Below are 25,387 nucleotides of genomic sequence, written 5' to 3'. Positions count from 1 at the left end.
ACAACGAAGCACACAGCGTCTTTACGACATGGCGGCGGAAACAACAAAACTACATCGAGAATAAAAGTTACGCCTTCTTTTTTTGCGTGAACATTTGGGCGGCGTTATGTAAATCTTCCCACATAGTGAGGTAGACATGTGGGGCGTGTTAGAACGAGCCGTTTTAGGTAGGCGTGGTTGACTCTTAACTTTTATAAAGAATATCTCTTTGGATTTGAGACTTTAGTCTTTGCAACTTTACAGATCTTCTTTATGCACCAAGAGCTTGTAACACTTCAAAGAGAAAGGAAAAATTGAAATAGCATCATATGACCCCTTTAATAATAATTGGAGTAAACAATTCTTCTGGCAAGTAATGCAGTTCATTAGCTTGACTATTATTGCTGCCATACAATGGTGCATTAATATAAAATGGGCACTCATTGGTGTGTGTTTAGCACATTAGTTCTTCCAGTGTGGCTCAAGCAATCAGAATACGGAGTCAGAACTATCTTTTTATATACATTAACTGAGCCAGACAATAGATGTATTTCTGCTTGGACGTTATGAGAATGTGTTTCCGAGCACAGCATATGAAATTAATCAGCATGCAGTCAGATTGTGCCGCCCCATAACTGCTGTGAGAGGGCCAATAATTACAACAGCACGTCCTGCTCAAGAATATGTGCTGAAGAACATATGGAGACCCTTACAGTGTGTATGAAGAAGCTGTAGAAGTATTTGAGCTGCATGTGCATGTGTGAATACTCAGGTGAAGATCTGCTTAAAAATATTGTGTATTTGCATGTTTGTTTGTGTGTCTACCTATAAATTACAGATGTGTGTGATTTTAAATATGATATAAAATAGGTTGGCATGTCATGGGCATCTTTTTTTGTTGTTTGATGCTAACAAGTTGGTATATAAGCACTAAAACAACTGTCTGACTCACTAAGCATGCTAACTCACATCATGATAGTTAGTCTGTATTTAACTCTCTTCCACCTTCAATACCACGACTGAGGTGCCCTTGAGCAAGGCACCGAACCCCCAACTGCTCCCCGGGCGCCGCAGCAAAAATGGCTGCCCACTGCTCCGGGTGTGTGTTCACGGTGTGTGTGTGTGTTCACTGCTGTGTGTGTGCACTTTGGATGGGATAAATGCAGAGCACTAATTCCGAGTATGGGTCACCATACTTGGCCACATGTCACTTCACTTTTTTTCACTTTTTTAAACTTGTTTTTCGTTTGTTTTTGAAAAAAAAGCTTCTTTAAAAATCACATTTAGGATCTGATTGTTTGACATTTATATTGTGTAACAATACATTAAAATTAGCCATCATTTATATATATGTATGTGTGTGTGTGTGTGTGTGTGTGTATTTAGCATAAATAAATAAATATATGTGTGTTTAGCATATATAAAATGCTAATTATTATATAAATTAAAATAAAATTATATATGCCTATATATTTGTCATAATTGCTATGCAATCTGCCTTAGAAAGACAATTGAGAAATTTCGAAGTAAAATGCAAATTTAAAATGTCTGTCATTTCCACCACATAATGCTATTAAACTTAATGATAATGTGATATGATGGTGTAGAAACTGCTTTAATGTGCATGACGTTTCAGAAAAATTACAGAATTTTCCTGTGATGCATGTAATGTTCACTGTTTTACACTATTAGTGAATAAATGCATTAAACTAGTGTGAAAAGTAGTCGTTTATTTCCCGTGCACTGATGATTTTACGCACTCATATCTCAACATTGCTGCAATCACACATGGTCATTCATATAAGAAACACCAAATATGTCCAGAAGTCAGCACATGATAGCAGCAGAAGTCAAACAGGAACACCACCCCCAGATGTCATCTGAAACCCGCATCTTCTTCCTGGGAATTTTTTTTTTTTTTTTGCTTATTCCTGCCCTTTTTCCAGAATTCCTCATTCTGCGGCTCCGCGAATTAGAGACGCGCAAATGGAAAGTTTGCGACAGTTTTGAGACGCACAGAAGTTGCTCCAAATCTGCGGTCTTGATTTATTTATAAATTCGCTTTTGCAGCCGGATTCTGTCTCTAGATCGCTCGGGTGGTTTGTGTGAAGGTTTGGGGATGTCTGTGAAGTCTTTAGACGCCGTGAAGAGGAAGATCCAGAGTCTGCAGCAGCAGGCGGATGATGCGCAGGACGGAGCGCAGTTTCTGCAGACGCAGCTGGACAATGAACGAGACCTGCGGGAGAGAGTGAGGAAACCGTCTTACCTTCCCATCCTCTTTCTTTCTCTGCTGCTTCTGTCTGATGCCTTTCGCTCGTTTCTGTGCACGCTGAACAGAAAGACCGGGGCTAGTTGTCACACTTTCGTGAATGTTTCTCATGGTATTGTAGCGTGATGCTGCACCGGGGCATGTTGTCACGCTGCATGTGCATCGCACTAAACGTTTTTACTAAAAGTCCAGTTGCACAATCTGATAATTTTTTTTTGTGAATTTTATCTTCAAAGCAAATTTTTTTGTTTTACTAAAAGTCCAGTTGCACACATGTTTTAACAGTAGTTAAAATCTAAGTATTTTTTGTGAATTTTATCATCAAAGCAAAAATTGTAATAGGTGAGAACGGGGCTAGTTCTCACATTGAATATTGAATAGTGAATATTATTCAGATTATATGTAACTTTGCGCCATAGCGGGGCATGTTGTCACACTACTACAGTGCAATTTTGCCTTTTAATAGTTTATTATTTATACCCAAAACTCAAATAATAAGCACAAAACAAAATATAACATACAAAAATGTCAAAGCATTGTTTGGCTAACAAATATTGTGATGAATAAATTGTAGGCTATAGCATTTAAAACACGTGACGACTTAAATATCGTCGTTTTAACAACACATTTTATGGTTTAAATTAAAAGCTAACTTCATGAAGGTTTAGAAACCACTGCTAGAGAAAACAAGTATTTGTGTAATCAAGGCAAAATGTCATTTGTGTTTTATATTTTGTAATTGTATCCTCGTTTTCATTTATTTCTGCTGGGTTTAGTTCTTTTTTTTTTTTTTTTATGAATGGTTTTGTGTTTCATAATTGCTTTACTGTTTACATTTTGCTGAAAAAGATGTTGTTGAAGAAGGTTGTTATATGCAAATAAGTGTCAATAAGCAGCAGGCTTCCGTTGTGACAACTTACCCCATAGTGTGACAACATGCCCCTCTTTAGTTAACCTGTGTTAAATGAACTTTATTTGGTGGAAATGTTCAACAGTTTTTTTTTGTTTGTTTGTTAATACTGGCATTTGAAAAATAAACCTCATCTGATAAATATTAACTTGATTTGTTTTTTTTAAATCAGCTTGTGTTTAATGCATGTAAAATACAGTCACTCAAGATGGTTTTGGAAAACCACTTTAACCTGAGTGTTATAGTTATAGGTATTTCTTCTCCACTTGGTGGCGAGAAAAATATTATTTTTGAACTAAGTCTACAGTAAATTTGGGGAAAAAACTCAAACTCTCGACCTGTTACCTCAGCAGTATTTCTGCTCGTTTAGACCAGATTTATAGTGGACACATTACCGTGAGCAGCTGTCAGAGGAGTGTTTTGTAATGCTTCCCACACCTTTTGACCGATTAATTTTTAAGAATTTTGGGTTTTCATTATCTGTAAGCCATAATCATCAAAATTTCAAGAAATAAAGGCTTGAAATATTTCACTCTATGTGTAATGAATCTATATAATATATGGGTTTCACTTTCTGAAATGAGTGACCAAAAATATTGACCTTTTTCATGATATTCTAATTTTTTGAGATGTACCTGTATGTTATAATATATATAAATATAGATTTGATATATTATATAATATATAAAAATTTATAATATTACATTTTATATTAATTTGTAATGAATTTAGAATATGTTTGGTTTTTTAAGAGGTAAAACTGACCTCTAATAAAGCAGCCCAGCAGCCCCTTTCCTGGAAACCGCTGTCGGACAGTTAGTCGGGGACATGACGTTCTTAACATTCTCACTTCCTGTCTTATTTGTTGCAGTCTGCTTTCACCCAACATATGTCTCTTAGAAAAACATGACCCAGATGCCCTTTCTTCCATATAGCTTTGGAAAGCAGATCCAAAACATCAGCAGATGCAATGGTCTGAAATGACTGTACTGTAGTGTCTGTGGAGCAGCACAAAGGGTTCATTCAAAGTATAATCTTGATATTTGTGCATTAAAGACCAAGAAGCTGTTTTCCAGGCAGCTTTGCCACTTTCAAAGACTCATAATGGCATGATAATCAGATGCGTGTTTGAGCACCTTATAAGGCTGAGGCCCACTATGTACTGTGTAATAGGAAGTGGGCGTGGCCAGAGGAAAACTCTCATTCAACTCTCATTCAAAAGTGAATCTGAAAGAATCTGCTTCACATGTGCTTAGATTTCTCTTTGTGTGTTAAAACTACTGATTTCTTAGAGTTTAAACAGTTATTTTACCTAAAAATGAAAGTTTTCTCCCTTAGTATCAGTTTTTATTAGTATTTTGAATTTGTTTTTATTTTTATATTTTTGTTTTCATTTTAATCTTAGTTAAAGGTGGGGTAAGTGATTTCTGGTAGCCAATGTTGACATTTGAAATCACCAAAACAAACACGCCCCTACCCCAAAAGGGTCTTGCCCCTATTTTGATAGCTCCGCCCCACACATACGTACGCAACCTAGGCAACGATTAGTTCTGTGAAACAAAGCAAAACCAATGTTACACCGTGTCTACACCGGACGCGAGTGGCGCGGCGTGACAAAATACTATAGAACTCATAATCAGTGATGCTGTCTACACCATAAATATATATACATATCTATGTTCTACACTGGATGTGGCGCGGCACGACAAATCCCCGACAGAAAACTGCTGCTGCGACTGCTGATTGGCTACAAGTTTGTTTTGCTATTCGGCCCGAATCAGTTTTCTAAAGCGTTTTTGAAAAAACGCTTACCCCACCTTTAAAGTTTTAGTAATTTTGTTATATGTTTTTTATTTGGTATGTTTTTTTATTAATTTTTATCTCAGTTTTAGTTATTTTGGTATTTAGTAAATTTGGCAACTAGCTGAAATAAAATAAGTTTAAGTTAAGCACTTGATACACTGTTGATACACTTATGGGGAAACTCCTGTTTACTCTGATACTGAAGCCTGATTTGTTCACGTTTGTTTAGCTGCATGAACCAATATTTTGAATTAGATTTCATTTTTATATTGTCTGTTTTCACTTTTATTATAGTTAAAATTTTGGTGTGTTTTGTCGGTTTAAAAAAAAAAAAAGTTTATGTGTCTATATAGTTTTTATTCGTTTTTATTTCAGTTTTAGATATTTTAGTTCTTTAAATAACTTGAACTTGCATTCTTAATGGCAACTGATGGCATAAAAATAATCTGAATATATATATATATATATATATAGAAAGAAAGAAAGAAAGACAAAGGAAATCAGTTTAATTTTGTAAATAATGTACATTAAAATTCAAATAAAAAAACTATGGAATTTCAAATAGGAGTCAATCCTACAAGGATCCACCAAGATCTTACTGGATAAGCTGAGATTTCTTTATGTTCCTTATGTTTTGTTATGTTAAATATCTTTTTTGTGATATTAGAATTTCAGTTTATCGAGTAGGATTTTAGCAGATTGTTTTAAGATTATAATCCAGACCCGTTTCTAAAAGCATTCCCGTAGGATCTTTTAATTCTGCCTCATTCCTTCAGATTCCTAGCCGGGATCTTTAAGCGCTGTTTCTCTGTATGCTGACAGGCGGAAGGAGACGTGGCCGCTCTGAACCGCAGGATCCAGCTGGTGGAGGAGGAACTGGACCGAGCTCAGGAGAGACTGGCCACCGCGCTCCAGAAACTAGAGGAGGCAGAGAAAGCAGCGGATGAGAGCGAGAGGTACAAACACACACATGCATCTGTGCACACATGAGTTATTATTCAACTACAACTAAAACCATAAAACAGAATTTACTTAATGGACTGTTAACTGAATAAAATATAAAAACCTTACACATATTTTATTTCAGCTATAGTTTCCAAGGAAACATTTCTCATTTCATGTAGTTTAAGTTGATGTACTAAAATAACTGAAATAAAAATTTATAAAAACTTCATACACATATAAAAAAAAAAACTAATATAAATGGCAGAAACGCAAAACAAAAAATGACCAAAATGTTAACTAAAATTAAAATAAAATGGAAAATGGTAAAATAAAAAGTCAAATTCAAAATGTAAATCTATATTTGAACTATAAAAATATTTGACCCGTCCACCTAATTATCATTCCTTCTGTGCACAGTGTTCTCGTTAACATAATGTTCAATTAATAAGAACACTTAAAAATCAAGTAAAAATTAAAAAATCAAGTTTTCATTGCCAGACTGTATATCATTTTTATTAGCTTTATTTTAATACAGATGTTTAAAAAAAAAAATTTTTTTTACTTAAATTGTAATTTTGTTACTTAAGATAAAATAAATGTTAACTGAAATCAAATATAAACATCTTAAACTTTTATTTTATTTCAGCTAGGGGCCAAGGCAACATTTCTCATTTTCATTTAGTTTAACTTGATGTACTAAAATAACTAAAACTAAAACTGAGATAAAAATTAATAAAAACTATATAGGCCTAGACGTATTTAAAAAATAAGCAACCAATGAAAATGACAAAAACACAATAAAAATGACTAAATATTCAACTGTGTTTTGTATCCAGAGGCATAAAGGTGATTGAGAATCGTGCAATGAAAGACGAGGAGAAAATGGAAATTCAGGAAATACAGCTCAAAGAAGCCAAACACATCGCTGAGGAGGCCGACCGCAAATATGAAGAGGTCAGACACACACACTTTTAATACGGTTTACTCTGTGGTTTGAATCTGGATCTGTGAATATCGTCTGTGTGTTTGCAGGTCGCTCGGAAGCTGGTGATTCTGGAGGGTGAACTAGAAAGAGCAGAAGAGAGAGCAGAGATCGCAGAACTGTTAGTACACACCTTTAACTGACCCACAGGCAGATTTAGGCTATGTCCACACGAAGCCAGAGCTTTCCCTATCCGATCTTTTTTTTCACTTCGTCTCAAGAAATATCTGCATCCACACGAAACCACGAAACCGACACAAAACGATGTACTATACATGCCAGACCAGTATGTGGCGCTGTAATTCTGCCACAGAGATACACTAAAACGGAGAAGAAGACTTGGACTATGCGCATAAACCTTGCGCGCGGTATACAAACGAACATGGAACAATACATTTATTAAACTATGTTAATGTTAGTTAATAAAAAAGACAATAGTTCAGTGTTTGTTCATGTTTTTGTTGCTGTCACTTGACGTAACGGTGTCTGACTAGGGGCGAGACGTGGGCTGATGACGTCATCGTTTCAGAAAATATACGGATTCGCTGTCCACACGAAAACGCAAGAGCGGTGTTTTCAGCACTCTGGGACCCGGATTCAAAAAATATCGGTTTCACTCTCCCAAAACGCCGGATCCGTGTGGACGAAACGCCTATACGATACAAAATTTATGCGTATACAGCTAAACGCGTCTCCGTGTGGACGGGGCCTTAGTTAACAATAACACAACTTGCTGACCTACACTAAAAAAAAAAAAGTGTAGGATTTGCTTTGAAACTATTTTCTATGGAATAAAACAATTGTCTACGGAATAAAACAATTTTTTTTTAAAGGTACAGTAATTGTGGCTTTTTATTGCACAATTCTGACTTTTTTTTCTTGCAATTGTGAACAATTTCTCAGTCAAAATTGTGTTATAAAGTCAGATTTGAGGGATATAAACGGGCAATTGTGCAATTCTGACCTTCTATCTCACAGTTCTGACTTTTTTGCGAGTTATAATGTCAGAATTGTGGGATATAAACTCGCAATTGCGAGAAATAAAGTCTGAGTTGCGAGATATAAACTCACAATTCTGACTTTTTTCTCAGAAAAACTAATTTCATGAATTTCTGAGAAGAAAAGACAGAATTGCGAGATGTAAACTTGCAATTGCGAGAAAAAAAAGACAGAATTGCAAGATTCAGTCACAATTACCTTTTTTATTTTTATCTAGCGGCGGAAACAAAATTCCATAATTTTTACTCATAAATTGCTAGTAAATTCACATCGAATTAAACATGAAGTAGAAAGACTGAAATGCTATTTTCTTGTAAAACATACTACAATAATCTTTGTTTTATTTACTTCGAGAAAAACAAAAAACATTTTTTTTTAATAATGTAAACTTGTATCAGTATGGGTTTGTGGCCTGCTGGAAAATCCAGTTTGAAGTTAACATGCAACTGAGTTCAAAACCCATTTTACATCAGCAAATGAATATTTTAGAAACACGAATATAAAATAAGAAAATTGGGTCCATTTTGATTTAATGTTGCCTTTAAATTGGTTTCTTGTTGATTCAGTCTGGTTGTAAAACCTATATTAATGATGTGAAAATTAATGATTACACTGCATAAAATGATTTTCTTAGTATTTTTGTCTTGTTTTCTAGTACAAATGTCAAAAAATTCTTGAATCAAGCAAAATAACTTCAGATATTATGCAACATAGGCTCATTCGAAATACATGCCGCTAATGTCTTGTTTTCTGAATAATTCATCAAAAGGTTGTTAGTTTTTCCTTAAAACAAGAAAAAATATCTGCCCAGGGGATAGGATTATTAAAATGATTTTAATTCAAAGGGAAAACAATTATTGATACATTTTTCAGAAAACAAGACTTGATATCTCAAGTCATTTTGTTTCTCAGGTAAAATTATCTTGATTTAAAAGAATGTTTAGATATTTGTACTCGAAAACAAGACAAAAATACTAAGTAAGAAAATTCTTTTTTGCAGTGCATCACTGTATGATCAATATTGAAATACAGAAAACTAGTTGCAAGCACAACAACACATGATATTATTAAAATACTTGGTCAGGAACTCCCATTCAAGCTGTCAAGTTCTTTATTGGCATTGATGGATGAAGAACCTTTCATTTCCATGCAACCTTTTATATTCCACAAAAGGTTTTTTTTTTAATAGTGGGAAAAAAGTTCTTTAGATTATTAAAATGTTCTTCACACTAAGAAAAAAAGTGGTTCTTTTAGAAACTGTTCACTGAAAGGTTCTTTGGGGAACCAAAAACTGTTCTAAACTTTTTTATCTGTGTTTTTACAGTAAAGGTGGAGATTTGGAGGAAGAACTGAAAAACGTAACCAACAATCTCAAGTCCATAGAAGCTCAGTCGGATAAGGTGAGTCAACTGACCGATGACCCATAATTCCACCGAGCAGAATTAATTGGCTACAAGTTGGTTTTGCGATTCGGCCCGAATCAGTTTTCTAAAGTGTTTTTGAAAAGTCACATACCCTGCCTTTAATTGTTCATAACGCATTCTGATCTAAGCTGTTTGTTGAACCGAATGTGATGATGCATGTAAGTGATGATTTGCACAGAAACTGGTTCTGCTAGTGTTTCATGAATGAGGCCAATTGTACTGAACATGAATGAACTAGAACGCAGGAATCTGGGAAATCTGATTCATCTTAGCGAACAAGTGCCTTTAGAAGGTTCATTACAGTGAGCTGGTTCAAAAAAAAATGATTCATTTGAGTCATTTCTCAACAGTGTTACATGAAGCTCCTGCACTTTAGTAGGAAATCAAATGTTTGCTAAATACTGTTGTTATTAATTATTTAAAATGAAATTATATAATTTAAGGTGTTTTTTATAAAACATGGAGGATTATAAAATAAACGGCTTTAATGGCTTTAGTGTGGTTTGATTGACTTGTAGTCTAGCGAACAGCTTTTCAAAAGCATAATTTGACTGTAATTTAACTAAAAACAACTAATCAAACACACAGTTAGAAATGGTTAGTTGTATTTAGTAATAAACTACTTTTAGTTTCTTGTCCTAATGCACAATATAAATGCTTAAATATATTATATTACCATTTATATTAGGACAGTAAATTAATTAGGCTTATGAACTTTTCAATGTGAGAATAAAATGCATCTAATTTTTTTTTTCAAATTCTATGCAAATTCATCCACCTCTGGGTAATATGGCTAATAAAACAATATATTAGTGTTTGTTCAGTGTTAAATCACACTTGTGCTGTTTATTTATATACAAAATTATAAACTTTTCTATTCCGTTCTAGTAGTATTTTTTATTGCTGGGTCTGTGCATTTCATGATAATATCAATGCATTTCAATACTTTTAACATATTATTTAACGTAAGCCATACTGGTACCATGTTGCCACTTGATGTCCAGTGTTAAATCTGAGACCTGAAGAAAGACCGGTTGAGAACCAGTGATCTAAATAAGCTTTTGCATGTTTTCTGTCTGTAGTATTCGGAGAAAGAGGACAAGTACGAAGAGGAGATCAAAGTTCTCACTGATAGACTGAAAGAGGTGAGCGAGTTTAACATAAAGCAGCTGTTCGTTCTAATAGTTTTGCATGCAAGTCTTTCTTTCGTAGGTCAGATGCGTGACATTCAGGCCATTCTCTGAGCTTTTCAAATCCTTTTTTCTTTCTGCGTTTTCCCCCGTAGATTGAGACTCGTGCTGAGTTTGCAGAAAGGTCGGTGGCCAAACTGGAAAAGACCATCGATGGCCTCGAGGGTAAGCTGTGATTGGGTCCTGAGGTATTCCAGCTGATGAGGTCACTAACACCGTCAGCTGCATTAGCCTTGGTCTCTTATGACCGTGTGCAGCGGCTTTATTTCTCTTTTCATTGTACTGAAAGAACAGAGCTAACGGTGTTCGGATCTTCAGCCTGTTCGACTCGTCTTTTTAAAACGTTTTTGCAAACACCTGGAGAAGATGAATTGAAGCCGAATCGAACTTGTTTCATAATTGATGAACTTCGCAACATTGACACTGTTATTGAACTAAATTGAAAGAACACTGAACTAAATTTGGCTGAATAATATTAAATAGCTCTTTATAGCTGAAATGAAATTTACAGCTGAAATTGAATTTGTTTCGTAATTGATTTATATTAAATAACATTTCATAAATGATTTATATATGTATATTTATTATAATTAATAAATAAATAATTTTACAATTAATAAAACATCAACATTGTTCTATTCCTGTTTATTAGGAACTATTATTTTCTGTAGAGCTGCTTTACAGCTGAAATTGAGTTTGTTTAATAACTGATTAATGTTAAATAAAATGTAATAAATTATTTATATATGTATATTTATTATAATTAATAAATAAATAATTTTACAATTAAAAGATATTTATTATAAATAATAAATACTTTTTAAATTAATAAAACTTTAACGTAGTTATATTTCTGTTTATTAAGAATTATTATCTTCTGTAGAGCTACTTTTGAATTTTTCTGTAGAGCTGAAATTGAATTTTCCATAATTGATTAGTATTAAATACAACTTAACAAATGATTTATATATATGTTTATATTCATTTTAAATAATTAATAAATAATTTTCAATTTAATAAAACATTAGCACTGTTATATTCCTGTTTATTAAGAACTATTATCATCTGTAGAAATTTAATTTGTTTCATAATTGATTAATATTAAATAAATGTAATAATACTGAACATATAAATGCACAAAAAATGAACAAATCTAAGTGTTTAGGATTAGACTTCGATTTTTTCATCCCCCTTTTCTCTTTCTTTTTCCTTTCTTTCTTGTATCTAGTGAGCTGCCTACCTAGAAAGCATTTTTAGGCATTATCATGCTGTCTTGTCCACTTTGACCTGTTGAACTTACTGTTTCCTTTTGTTTTCTGTCTATCATTTCCTGTTCCTGTCTCCTGCGTTCTCCATCCTTGGCCGAAACATCTGTCCTTTCTGCTCTTGACCTTTGACCTCCAGATGAACTCTATGCTCAGAAGCAGAAATACAAGGCCATTAGTGAGGAGCTGGATCACGCTCTCAATGATATGACCTCCTTATAGATGCTTTTATGTATCAGCAGTGCTCGAGCTGAACATTATGAGTGCTAACTGTGATTGATAGCTCTGCATAAATAATCCTGATTGGCTCGCTTTCTCTGCTCACCCTTTCTTCCTCAGCGGTGCCTTATGTATTTTGCACTCTCTTGAAGTTTGGTTATTCCTCTAAAATTGAATAAAGTTTTTTTCTGCTCTTTGAACACTCCCACTTGTTTCATTTTCATGCTTTTAGAAATAATACATATTTCCTGCCTCTCTGATCTTGAGTCTAGTCTAGTCTTTCTCCATCTTTGTGGCCCTTTTCATAGAAACACAAAATATTAAAGAAACAACTTTTTTTTATATTAGACATGTGATAGTTATTTCATATTTAAGGTGTTAATGATCCTCTTTTGTATAGCAATGCTGAATATAGTGCTTTCATTTACGTTTATGTATTTATGCATTTTATCCAAAGAAAGCGACTTACAACAGTGGAAGATAAGAAATTTGTCACAAAGCCAAAACTCATAAAAAATAATAATAAAACGTATATATGTGTGTGTGTGTGTGTGTGTGTGTGTATAATTAATTTACAGAAATACAAGGCCATTAGTGAGGAGCTGGATCACGCTCTCAATGATATGACCTCCTTATAGATGCTTTTATGTATCAGCAGTGCTCGAGCTGAACATTATGAGTGCTAACTGTGATTGATAGCTCTGCATAAATAATCCTGATTGGCTCGCTTTCTCTGCTCACCCTTTCTTCCTCAGCGGTGCCTTATGTATTTTGCACTCTCTTGAAGTTTGGTTATTCCTCTAAAATTGAATAAAGTTTTTTTCTGCTCTTTGAACACTCCCACTTGTTTCATTTTCATGCTTTTAGAAATAATACATATTTCCTGCCTCTCTGATCTTGAGTCTAGTCTAGTCTTTCTCCATCTTTGTGGCCCTTTTCATAGAAACACAAAATATTAAAGAAACAACTTTTTTTTATATTAGACATGTGATAGTTATTTCATATTTAAGGTGTTAATGATCCTCTTTTGTATAGCAATGCTGAATATAGTGCTTTCATTTACGTTTATGTATTTATGCATTTTATCCAAAGAAAGCGACTTACAACAGTGGAACATAAGAAATTTGTCACAAAGCCAAAACTCATAGAAAATAATAATAAAACGTATATGTGTGTGTGTGTATAATTTATTTAGTCTAAAATATTTTAAATATTATTATTTTTAAATATTTAAATATATGTAAATATATAAGTACTTGAGAGCACAGGGAAACAATTTGTTAAAAAAAAGTTGAAATCACACTTTATATTTATGCCTTTTAAACAAGGAGACTTGCAATAGTGGAATAATAATAATAATTATTATTATTATTTCTAAAAAAGTTTTACCGCAAAATATACAAATATATGCAAATATCTATAAGAAGTTTAAGAGCACATGGCAACAATTTGTTTAAAAACATTGCTTAAAAAAAGTTGAAATCACACATGTGGCTTCTACATAAACATATATTATGACTAAAATCTCATATATTATGACTTAAGAATCTCAGAGCTTATTGCATTTCTGTCCTTAAAAAGGTTTCTGCATTATCTGTAAAAATCAGCTTCTCCGTGGAGGCGAAATGAATGGGATTTTACTTCCATAACCCAGCTGTGGTTTATAGTTTACTGGTTTAAACCCGGAAGGGACAGACTTGTTATGCAATCAACACTTTAGAGAATCATGTTTAGAAAAATGGCAGAAATATTTGCTATTGTGTCTCTTTAAATCATGGTGCTGGCTTATTTCAGAGGATGTGGCTGAGGCAAAACAGCAGAACCTGGAGATGCATCAAGTCCTGGATCAAACGCTTCAGGAGCTCAACAGCTTGTGAGCAAACGAGAAGCAGTCCATGAAGAACATTGCAGCAGTTCTATGTTTAGCTTTTCATGTTTTTGGAGTTTGTATGTTGTACGTTTTGTTATTTCCACCAATTATTTTTGGTTTATAATTTTCTGATTATTTCCTAATGCACCTATTAGTCCATTAAGTAATAAATAATGTCTTGTTGTTGCCATTTGTCCAAGAGTGCTGCAGGTTAAATACAACTTCTGACACAATATATGGCATACAACCAAAATATAATAATATTTTAATAGTTAATAGTGTTTTATGTTTTTAGACTTTCAAATTATGACCCATTATTGCATGTAAGAATGTTTCCCTTTTTCAGTTTTTTAAATTTTTTTCGATCTGTCTGCTGTGTGAGGGTAGTGTTGTTTTATTTATTTCTTCTGAATGAACATAAAGGCAGAAAGTATACCTAAAACAATGGAAACGCAACATCAAAGGGTCAGTGCATAAAACAATTAGTAAATCACATTTTAGTAGTGATGCTAGGAAAATGTATGCGAATGTACCAAAAAACATAAAGTTGTAAAGGTATTGGAACATAGAGATTTCTTGGACTATTTTTGGCATGAAGAAGATTTTATTAGTTTGTCATTTATGGGACCATTTTGTACCCTTGATGCTGCAAGGGCTATTTTCACTGTGGTTTGATGTTTTCTATACCTGTTAAACTAAATAAATGTTTACTTATTTGCACACCACACCAATCTGAGAATTATTTTTTTTTTTAATTACACTTGCCTGTTGGAAGATATGTCACAAGAAAAGTACAAAATTATTGTAATTATTATATCTTGCAAAAGAAGATGAAGCTTCTTTTTTCTGCATTTTTACATTATTTTCATATTCTCTTTATTTTAATGCAATATATATATATATATATATATATATATATATATATATGTTTACATTTAAATATTTATGAATATAAAAATTGTTTTACATTAATATTATGGGGAAATAGACCATAGCGAAAATAAACCACAGGCCTGAAGCCAAGTCTTATGAAGGAATTTGACCGGCCACACACGCTAATTAGTAATGACCTTGAGGCACAGACTTACGTAAGTAATTGCTGTGAAGGTATGAGGTCTTGTGATAGTTCAGGAAGCACATTTTACGAATCTCACTATGGCGAAGACTTAGCTTATGAATATTAATCGTGTAGTCTGACGTTCGACGTGGCCGTCACGACCGCTGGCGAACGAACGAATCCTACTATGGCGAAGGCGTCATAGATGTCTTATGAATATTAATGACGGTCCGTGCCCGCACGTTGCTGGAAGGTTATGACGTACCTCATTAATATTCATATACACCGCCTTCTCCATAGTATGATTGGTCAGTTCCTCGCTGCTTTGCGGATTCTGCGCTGTCTGCTAAAGTACCGGGCGGGATTTCCGCAATACATTAAGTATGGCGAAGACCTACGATTATTTGTTTAAACTGCTGTTAATCGGGGATTCCGGCGTCGGGAAGACCTGTGTGCTGTTCAGATTCTCGGAGGATGCCTTTAACTCGACGTTTATTTCGACGATAGGTATTAATGTCTCTGTTTTAAAGGTTTTGTACTCCGATTGTTTATAAAAACGTCAGGCTGTGCTAACGGCTAGGCTAATGGACTAGTAACTGTTAGCTCTTCTTGAGTTCATGTGGTTTGTTTTGTTTAACTTTGACAGTTTTGCTGGTGTTGTCATTTAATTAATTATTTTGTGCGGTGATAAGGTGTCTGATGAACGTTTCTATTTGTTAGCATCCAACTGTTAGCTGTTCTGACAGAATGACTCCGATACTAAATGATAGATTCGCTTATTTTGTAAACTTAAATATCAAATAACTAGAATCATTCTGTGAATATCCAATTAAAATGCTTAAAATTTATGATTAGAAATAACACTATAAGATGTTTAGGACTTAATAATATACATGTCCACTTTCAGTTAAATAGCTTTACAAAAACTTTTACTGTGGTAGTACCATGGTACAGTTATGCTAATATGAGAAGGTACTTTGATATAGATACCTTGGTGCTGAATGATTATTGTATACTTTAACCGTAGTAATCCAAGTTACTTTATAGAATGGAACTTCCGAAACCGTGTTATCGACATCTACATGTTCAAAAATGTGATGATTTCATGGTAATATGTTCAAAAGCGTGGTAGTAATATGGTACTTTTTGAGTGTATTGATGTAAATGGAACATTTTCTTAATCAATTGCTCTGTTAAGATCATTCGATCATTCAATAATGTATAATTTTACTGGTCATGCTTATGTTTTTGTTACTTTGTAATATGAAAGGCTGATAAGAAATGTCTAGCTGATTGGATGCATGGCTTTGCCATCTGTTCATAAAGCACGTGTTCATATGCATCCTATGGATAAAAATAGTGTGATGTTGCTGGAAGTGGACATATTTGAAAGAGGCACTGTATTGGGTTGGTTTTTCAGCTTATGACAGTTGTGCAGTTACGTATTGTCTCTTCCAGGTATCGATTTCAAGATCAGGACAATAGAACTAGATGGCAAGAAGATAAAGTTACAGATATGGTGAGTTTCTAGTCGTCTTTTCCTTCTAGTGTCACTCTCAGCACTAGTTGAACATTAGCAGATTGCTGGAATGGCATGGGTGACTTCGTTTTCTGAAGGAGCCGCTGTTTGACTAGTGAAACCATGACCGGTTTAATTTCTCCTTTACAGAGCAGCACGTGTCAGTGGTTCAGTTTTGTCATTGTTCTCGTAAGGAGGAGGTCATCCTCCAGTTTAACTGCATTTCAGCAGGACTGCAGTTACAACACTGATATTGTTTGATTTTTACAGGGACACGGCAGGACAGGAGCGATTCCGAACGATCACAACGGCGTATTACAGAGGTGCAATGGTAAGATGATGCTGAAGTATGTACTCCTTTACTGTGCTTTGTATGAGCTTCTGGTCTGTCTCGCTGGTTAACCCTTATGTTGTGTTCTGGAGAGGAGTTTCTTTTTCCAGAAAAAGTAGTTAATGTTATTGCATTAGACCAAAACCTATTGACTTGGCTTACACTAGTTATAACTACTTCCCAAAAATATTTTCTAAATGTTTTTCTTTTCCCCCCCACCTTGTTACACACGTTGTGTTCCCGGTCAAAAATGCTTATAAATTTCTTAGTATGCTGTTATTACCAAATATTGAATTTTTTTCAGTAACACAAATTTTGTATTTCTTTTTGGAAATGATTGATCGTAGGCCTGCGCTAATTGCGAGAAAACACGTTTGAAACCAAGATTTTATTATATTATTGCATAATGAGAGTTTGACAAGCAATCTTTAAAAGGCTGGACATTTTTGAATTAGATTAAGGATTTTCAGCACATGGTTAACGCAGTAATAACACTTCTGCTGTTGTCTTCATAATTGCTGTTTTGTGCACAGTTGTAATTTGTCTTGTGCTCTGATCTCAGGGTATCATGCTGGTTTATGATATTACCAATGAGAAATCATTTGACAACATCAAAAACTGGATCCGAAACATAGAGGAGGTGAGTGTTTCAGTGCCCAATTTATCTTCCTTAACAGTACACTTCAGATTTCAAGGCTTCTGCTGTGTGCAGCGCTTGCTTAATATGCATAATCATCAGGTCTTATCCGCATTTTTTTGCAACAAACGGTTATAAAATAAATAATTACACTCACTAATACTACCTCACTATGTGGAAATATTTGCATAATGCCGCCCAAATGTGCACGCAAAGAAAGAAGGCGTGGTTTCAGTAACCGCAGTTAGTGTTGAAGCAGCAGGGTTTAATATATCATGCAGCCTTGGGAAACAGACAAATAATGTGTTTTATGGATTCTCGTCCATGAAATGCGCCACTTCCGGTATTTTGCCGGTTAGTCGACACGAGCAAAATGAAGTCGAGGATTTTTTTTTTTTATCGAATAGTCGAATAAAATCGACGAATCGCGACAGCCCTAATGTTATGTGAACTCTTATTAGTGTTGTCTAAACTACAAGTAACCTAATTACTAGTCATTCAGACTAGTCAGTTTTGAAAATGTAGCATTACCAGTGTACCAATAATGTTTGCATATTCAACAGCAAATTATTGCTGCTCATGTTCTTGTGTTTTCAACCCAGCATGCATCAGCGGATGTAGAAAAAATGATTTTGGGGAACAAATGTGACATTAATGAGAAGAGGCAGGTGTCAAAAGACAGAGGCGAGAAGGTGAGCGACCTTGTTCCTTGAGCTTCTCCTATACCACTTTTTTTTTTTTTCAAAACAAGCAAAAAGAGCATAATATGCTAGTATAATATAATTTAACTTTCATTGTATAAGACTCTACAGCAATGATACCACCTTCCACAAGAATGTGTTTAGTTAATCACCACGAATGGCTAGAACTGCTAAACAGTCCAGAGAAATCATATACTTGTATTTTCCATACTAAAATCTGCCTGTACTCGTTTAGCTGGCGTTAGAGTACAGCATCAAGTTCATGGAGACGAGTGCGAAGGCTAATATCAACGTTGAGAATGTAAGTGTAAATGGCTTTTATGATGAATCCTCATTTAATTTCCTTATATCTGCAGCTGACTGAATGTTTAAAGATATAATCGAGACATAATGACGTTTTCTGCTCTACCCACAGGCATTCTTAACGCTCGCCAGAGACATAAAAGCAAAGATGGACACAAAATTGGTAAGACTTTCCCTTTCTGTGCTTTAGCTTTGTGTAAAAATTAATTTAGTTTGATAATTGGGTGACACTGTACAATAAGGTTTCATTAGTTGACTACAGTAGTTAACATGAACAATGAACAATACTTCTACAGCATTTATTAATGTTAGTTGATGTTAATTTAATAAATTTTTAAGATCAAAAGTTGTATCTGTTAACATTAGTTTATGCACTGTGAATAACAAAATTTTTTATTAACTGACATATTAACAAAGGTTAATAAATGCTGTTTGTTCATTGTTAGTTCATTAGTTAATGCATCAGTGTTAACAAGTGAGACAACTAGCATGTGAAACAGTATGAAACAAACATTTCCAACAGTAATATACAGGTCACATGATCTGTGTTACACGTTTAATCGATTGCTATGCAGTTATCATCTTGGAAATAAGTTGATTTTGCATGAAGTCAACTTTTGGATGTCTTATTAAATAAATTAAATAGTAAATAATGACAATTTTTGGTAATACCTTGCTTAAAGCCTTTATAGCCTAAAGCATACTGCATTTTTATACCCTTTAATGCAGTATAACAGTATTCATAATGTATGTTGTAATGCATTATACATTTTCATAAATAATTGTAATCAAAGTTAAAATGCATTATAATATTTGCAGATTCCAATGTATTTTCATAAATTGTAATGAAAGTTAAAATGCCTTGTAACATTTGAAGATACGTTTTTACATCTGAAATTGGTTGTTTTTCTTGTTTTTTAAATGCATTGTTTTCTTAAGGTGCAACAATGAATAGATAAGTATTATAATATATTATAACTGTTGCATTATTAATGAGATCTTACAATGCATTATAATAAATGCATTAAAAATACTTTTATAATTCATTATATATATATAAAGGCTTCAAGTAAAGTGTAACCACAGTTTTCCTTTTGGATGAACAAATCCGATATCTCTTGCTCCGTATTAGCACATTTTCTGGCTAGCTTGAGCTGTAGTAATAAAATGATTCTGAGTCTTGAGTCTGATGAGGTTTGTTTTTCTTTGCTCGCACAGGAGGGCAACAATCCTCAGAGCAGCAACCATGGAGTGAAAATTACCACTGAACAGCAGAAAAAGAGCAGCTTCTTCCGCTGTGTGCTACTGTGAAGACCAAGGCCTTACTGTCCGCCGCCCATGGGCTGGACACGACTGGACTATGCTCTCCCTCTTAGCACTCCTCCTCCTTCCTCTTTTATCCCATCTCTCCTTCTCTTGTCGCGCTCTTCTTCCAGCCCTAGGGCAGTCGGAGTTCCTGGCTCCTCTTATCTTCTTCCATTGACAGATTAGCGATGCCGCTTACGACCCTTCCCTGATGAAACCGTGGTGGGAATGCATTGGTTCTGCAAGTCAAGGCGAAGAGCTGGGTGCTGCAGCATCAACGCAGTAGTTCCAGCAGTAAACGTGCACCTAAAGGAGATCCCGTATCTTTGTTTCAATTGCTCGTTTTGAGCACACAACTGCCAAAATTGATCCATTCCTTCATGGCGACCTGGAAGCAGTCGTGATCTGATATTGAGCCAGCTTGAGAGTTACGTGGGACTTTCTTTATCATTCCATTTTATTTTCAGCCCTCATGCATTCTTCGACAATCACATGACCTTATTGTAAGTAGAGGGATATTATAACCCACCTCTTAGATGCTTTTTCCTTGCTTTCATTTTTTAAAAAGCAAACATTTCGCTGTTTTTGTCCCCAGTTTTTATTTTTCAGACCTGTTACACAAAAGTGTTGCATTCACAAACTTAGTGCAGTCAAGGTTTCATATTAAACAAATGAAGATCCTGCTTTTTATTCATTAAGACATGTTTACTACTGCCTTGTTAAAACTACCCTTCCTTTTTTTTTTTAAAACATGCACATGAAGCTATTTCCAAATAGTTCAGTCTTTTATGCAGTGGCGCTAGCTTTCCTTATAACATTCCTTTGAATAAATCCAAGCCTCACACTCTAAAAAAAATGCTGGGTTAAATACAACCCAGTGCAGGGTAAAATAGGGACAAACCCAGCAATTGGGCTGTTTTGACCCAGCGGTTTGAATAAATGTTTAACCCAACCTTCTGGGTAGTAACCCAACCGCTGGTTCAAAATAACCCAATTGCTGGGTTTGTCCCTATTTTACCCAGCACTGGGTTGTATTTAACCCAGCATTTTTTAGAGTGCAGGTCTTGCTTTATCACGACCTGAAAACGGCCCAACATGAAAGCGTTCTTTAATTAAAAACACTTGAATTTAATCTACTAGTGTAATCAAATGAAACTGACACGTAGCCCTTGATAGGATGTGGAAATGCTGAGTTTGTAGTGTTAACAAGTATGCGTAACCAAAAGCAATGAAAATGGGTGACTGTAACCTGAAAAGCAGAGCTATACTTGAGAAAGCACCTCGCGTATACAGAAGTCCATGCACTTTATCAGTATCTTTTGTGTTGTGTGTAGTTTGTGCCAAGTGATAGTTTTGCATCATAAAGACAGGCGTTTTGGAGTATGACCTGCCGAATTCATGTTCGTTTTGAGATTAAGCCATTTTCATTCCCCCAAGGAACATTTCTACAAGTCTTGAATGATCAGTTCTCCTGATAGTGGCTAAAGCTAGTTTTATGCATTGGCTGCTATTGGTACAGTTTGAATAAATAGTCTTCTATCAGTTATGTTTTGTTAATTCGTTCATATTTCTCATGTATTATGAAAGGACTGTACGTGTATCATCTGAAACACAGTCCTACAGCATGTCAGTCTTATTAGTTTGGGTTGCACAGTGTAAAAACAAACAGATTTGGTTCATATGACTAGGCTTAACTACCCAGAATACAGTAATCCACCATTCCTGAGTTCTGAATAGTGTGTTGTCATAAGCACATGCTTATAATTAATGCAAGAAATGCAACGCTAGAGAGTTGTACAGCCCTTCAAATACATGTGTGTATATATATATATATATATGTTTTCACACACTGTTTTCACTCCTGTCACAAGAGACCCTTATTTTGACAAATTGTGTAGTTTTGCCTTTGCACTGCAGTATACTCAAATGTACGTTTTGTAGTCATATTGTAAAATGAAACATGTCGGTGCAGTTGTGTTCACCAGCAATAGGTCAGGAAACTTTATCACAAGCTTCAGCACCCGTTAGCTTTGAGTGAAAACAAGTTCTTCATTTATAAGAATCCAAATAAGTGAATCTCACAAAACCTGTCAAATTTCACCCCAAAAACATTTTTTTTCATGACAAGCATGTTTTTATGATTGCGGTCTAATTATTACTGTCCCGCACAAAAATTATAACATTTTATATACATATATAAATAAAATATATCAACTATTTGCATATCAGGGCAGTGTGTGTTGTACTAGCTTTGAAAAAAAAAAATCATTGTAATACATTTTTATTTAATTTTTTACACAATTTGGGAAGTTAATTGTTATATACAGTATATATATATATATATATATATATATTCCATATGATTTGGGGTGAAACGTGACCTGAAAGTGTTTTTAAAAGTCTGAGAAGCACAGTGTTTGACTTTTTTTTTTCTGCGAGGCAGAAGTGCATGAAATTCTCTTCTCGCTGCAATATGCCGCATCCTAAAAATGGCCACTTTTCTTTTTCCAAGCTTAAATGTTGAGCTACTTCCTGTTTGCACCTTGTTCTCTTTCCACCTCCAGGAGATGCTGTTTTTGGGTTCATATTTGCATCTTCATCTGTACCCATGGCATCTCTCTTCTCTCCCTGTCCAATAATAATGTCCCCAACTTGCCGTTTGTCTTAATAACTAATACTTGATCTTTCATTTTGGATCTATGCATCATGAAGGTGATACTGTTGACCTCCTGTATGTTTTGTCTGTGTGTGTTTATTAAATGAAAAAAGCACATAAAATACAAAAATTTAACTAAACTTAAAATGGAAAATATTACAATACAAACTAATTCATAAAAACTATATTAGTATATAAATAATACAATACATTATCATTAATCTATTAAATCCAATGCACAATTCCATTACATCCTTTAAAAAATTGCTAATGATTACATTACATAAAAAACGCATTAACAATTATGAACTTGAGTTGAGTTATGAACTTTGGGTTTTACCACACATTTTGAACTGTTAAATATGTGTGTTGTTAGATTCAGTGTTGAAAAAAACAAAAGACATAGAAGTACCCTTTAACTAAAGGTTGATTGAGAGGCCGGTTAGCATCATTTCAAACCAGTTTGAGCTAAACCCACAAAGAGTTGCTAATTTTAGGTATAATTCTGGTTTCAAACTGACCGTAGATTTTAAAAGCGTAATAGGCCTTCAGGTCCCGTGGGGCCATTTCACTCAGCACTGAAAACATGTCCAGAAAGTCGTCCAAAGTCATGTTCCCTTCTCCGTCCTCAGAGAAAACCTCAGCGATCCTCTGCCTGAACGGGTTATCCTACATAAAACATGACATTTTATTCTTAAGAGTTTGTACGCTTTTTGGAAAATTTCCACCTTCAGCTTAATGCTTTATTTTTGACTTGCATGTGTTTTAAGTCTTGCCAATCTAAAAGCATTCAAACGATTTTAAACTGTTCAAGTGCAAGAATTCTCTGAGGTTTCAGGCTTTCGAGGGGTGCACATGTGTATGCAAAGCCAACAAAATCTAATATCGATTAGACAAACTGTAAAATATAACAAGCTGAGAGGCTATGAATACTGAAATGCTGATCAAAATCATTCTAGATGCTGGCAGTGTGCAAAGCTACATCTGCAGGAATTTTAAAATCAAGACTTTTTAAAGCTTTTTTAAAGACCTAAAAAAATTAATTTCAAAATAAAAATGAATAGCCTACCATGAGCAGGGTAGGGCAATGTCTATGGTAACATTAAACTGTAAAATGACTGTAATAACATGATTTACAGGTTTTCACAAAAACAAAATAAATTATAAAATGAAAAACCTGCAGCCTTTAAACCATTTTTTAAGAACAGGGATGATTCAGAAGTATAAACTATTATATTAATTTAAAACGGGGTTAAATGAGCGGATTTTCGCATTGATCTGAACAAAAACTGCAGACAGGCTTATTGAACACGCAAATTGGTTCTCTGCCAGTAGGAGGCGCAGAGATACATTCATATAAATAAAAACATATCATTGCTTGAATTAGTAAGAATGAGAAAATTTTCAAAATAGCCTATATTGTTGAAAATGTATGAGAAAGTCCACGATGAGTCACCAGCGTAAGCATAGCCAATTTACCCAATTTAACCCCTGGTGATAATATTGATGTGATAATTTTGGTCACTATAATCGTGAAATTTATATGAATATGAATATAATATGAAATTTTCATACCATTTTATCTGTAATATAAATTTGTACATTATAGTATTTTGTTCCTGAATAATAATATTAGTCCTATGAAAAAATATATATTTTTAATAATTTAAAAAATAATATAATTTAATAATAGCAGTATTACTGCTACTTGTCTTTTGCAAAATTATTTATTAAAATGCAAGACTACACGAGTCAAAAAACTATGAAAACAATAACTTTTTTCTCTTTTCCTTAAATTATGTTAAAGGGTTAGTTCACCCAAAAATGAAAATTAGGCTGTGTTTTACTCACCCTCAAGTCATCCTAGGTGTACAGTGGTGTGAAAAAGTGTTGGCCCACTTCCTGATTTCTTATTTTTTTGCATGTTTGTCACACTTTAATGTTTCAGATCATCAAACAAATTTAAATATTAGTCAAAGATAACACAAGTGAACACAACATGCCTGAAGCAATGCAACACCCGCTGAGTGCCATTAAACAGCTTGAAAGATCAAAGACAATTTTTTATATAACTCCGACTGGATTCGTCTGAAAGAAGAAAGTCATATACACCTAGAATGTCTCGGGGGTGAATAAAACACAGCCTAATTTTCATTTTTCATTCTGGAATCATCGCAGGTTTTGATTCTAAACAGCTGACAGAAAACACAAATTACTCGTTTGAATAAATATTGGGCTATCAGAATAAATTATTCTCAGGTTGGCATATGGTAATGTCCATCCTCATAATTATTGGTAAATCTTTTTGAATATAATTTCATTAGTTCTGTATTTGCGTGTCTCAAATGCTTTCGTTTGTTTTCTCTTTGCGAATACAAACACTTCATTAAACTCTGGTCCTCTAGAGGTAAAGGGATCTGATAACGCTTAACCTCACGAAGACTGCGATCAATTAGTAGGAGGTTCATAATTGATGAGGAACAGGAGTGAGCTGCGCCGTACCTTCAGTTCCGGCATGCTGCCGATCAGCTCGTAGGGCAAACGCACTTCCGGTTGGTTCGTGTAGTCCAGCGGCACGAGCTGCGGAGCCAAATCTCGGTATCGATGAAACAGTCTGAGGAAAGATGTCAAATATTCATTGATAACTCTTCTCAACTATTCCGCTACTACCTAAGTCTATAATACGACTTTAGTAGTTACAGCTCAGATGCCTTTTTAATTTTACTAAGTAGCTACCTCACCTCAGAATTTCTTTTCTGGTGAAATAAGTGCAGTCCTACAAAAGAAGAGAAGCAAAATGATTCATGCAATGATTCACTAAGCAGCATTTCAACTCTGTATTATTCTAAACATAGATATTTTTAAGATTCAAAGGTCACTTCATGCAAATGTTTTATAATTCTGTGAGGAAAAAATTATAATGAGGTGCAAAGCATGCATATATATTCATGAATAATGTAATTTTTAAATGTATTTTAAAATAGATGCAGGTGAGACTATTGTTCAAAAGTTTGGGGTTATTA

General features: G+C 34.3%; 3 protein-coding genes across 7 annotated transcripts in view; 2 read left to right on the top strand and 1 right to left on the bottom strand.

Annotated features, from left to right (window-relative positions):
* LOC107754596 (tropomyosin alpha-1 chain-like) overlaps positions 1–14,169 on the top strand; it is a 21,797-nt gene extending 7,628 nt beyond the window's left edge. The window contains exons 3-10 of one of the 5 annotated variants that reach the window (XM_016571102.1): positions 5,784–5,917; positions 6,743–6,860; positions 6,939–7,009; positions 9,212–9,287; positions 10,394–10,456; positions 10,597–10,666; positions 11,906–11,937; positions 12,573–12,821. In XM_016571102.1, coding sequence (XP_016426588.1) covers positions 5,784–5,917; positions 6,743–6,860; positions 6,939–7,009; positions 9,212–9,287; positions 10,394–10,456; positions 10,597–10,666; positions 11,906–11,937; positions 12,573–12,623 — 615 coding nt within the window. In that variant the 3' untranslated portion in view covers positions 12,624–12,821. Of the gene's footprint in view, positions 1–1,931; positions 2,228–5,783; positions 5,918–6,742; positions 6,861–6,938; positions 7,010–9,211; positions 9,288–10,393; positions 10,457–10,596; positions 10,667–11,905; positions 12,187–12,572; positions 12,822–13,779 lie in introns of those variants that run through there. The other 4 variants (XM_016571105.1, XM_016571104.1, XM_016571103.1 and 1 more) reach the window with 4 other exon arrangements.
* Positions 14,170–15,254: 1,085 nt separating this feature from the next.
* LOC107754597 (ras-related protein Rab-8A) lies at positions 15,255–20,391 on the top strand. The gene is made up of 8 exons (XM_016571106.1): positions 15,255–15,419; positions 16,371–16,431; positions 16,702–16,762; positions 17,325–17,402; positions 18,002–18,091; positions 18,336–18,401; positions 18,516–18,566; positions 19,622–20,391. Exons 1-8 carry the CDS (start codon positions 15,296–15,298, stop codon positions 19,712–19,714), a joined length of 624 nt encoding a protein of 207 aa, XP_016426592.1. The 5' UTR covers positions 15,255–15,295; the 3' UTR covers positions 19,715–20,391.
* The window catches only part of LOC107754607 (calcium and integrin-binding family member 3-like), a 6,967-nt gene continuing 1,470 nt past the window's right edge, over positions 19,891–25,387 (bottom strand). Inside the window, exons 2-5 of the mRNA XM_016571118.1 lie at positions 25,106–25,140; positions 24,867–24,978; positions 22,886–23,033; positions 19,891–20,096 (exon numbers count right to left, since the gene is read on the bottom strand). Coding sequence (XP_016426604.1) covers positions 19,891–20,096; positions 22,886–23,033; positions 24,867–24,978; positions 25,106–25,140 — 501 coding nt within the window. The remainder of the gene's footprint in view (positions 20,097–22,885; positions 23,034–24,866; positions 24,979–25,105; positions 25,141–25,387) is intronic.

This window comes from Sinocyclocheilus rhinocerous, unplaced genomic scaffold (genome assembly GCF_001515625.1).
Source record: "Sinocyclocheilus rhinocerous isolate Xijiao unplaced genomic scaffold, SAMN03320098_v1.1 scaffold472, whole genome shotgun sequence".
NCBI lineage: Eukaryota > Metazoa > Chordata > Actinopteri > Cypriniformes > Cyprinidae > Sinocyclocheilus > Sinocyclocheilus rhinocerous.
The sequence above is the reverse complement of the archived record's forward strand: the minus strand, read 5'-3'. Positions and strand labels throughout refer to the sequence as shown.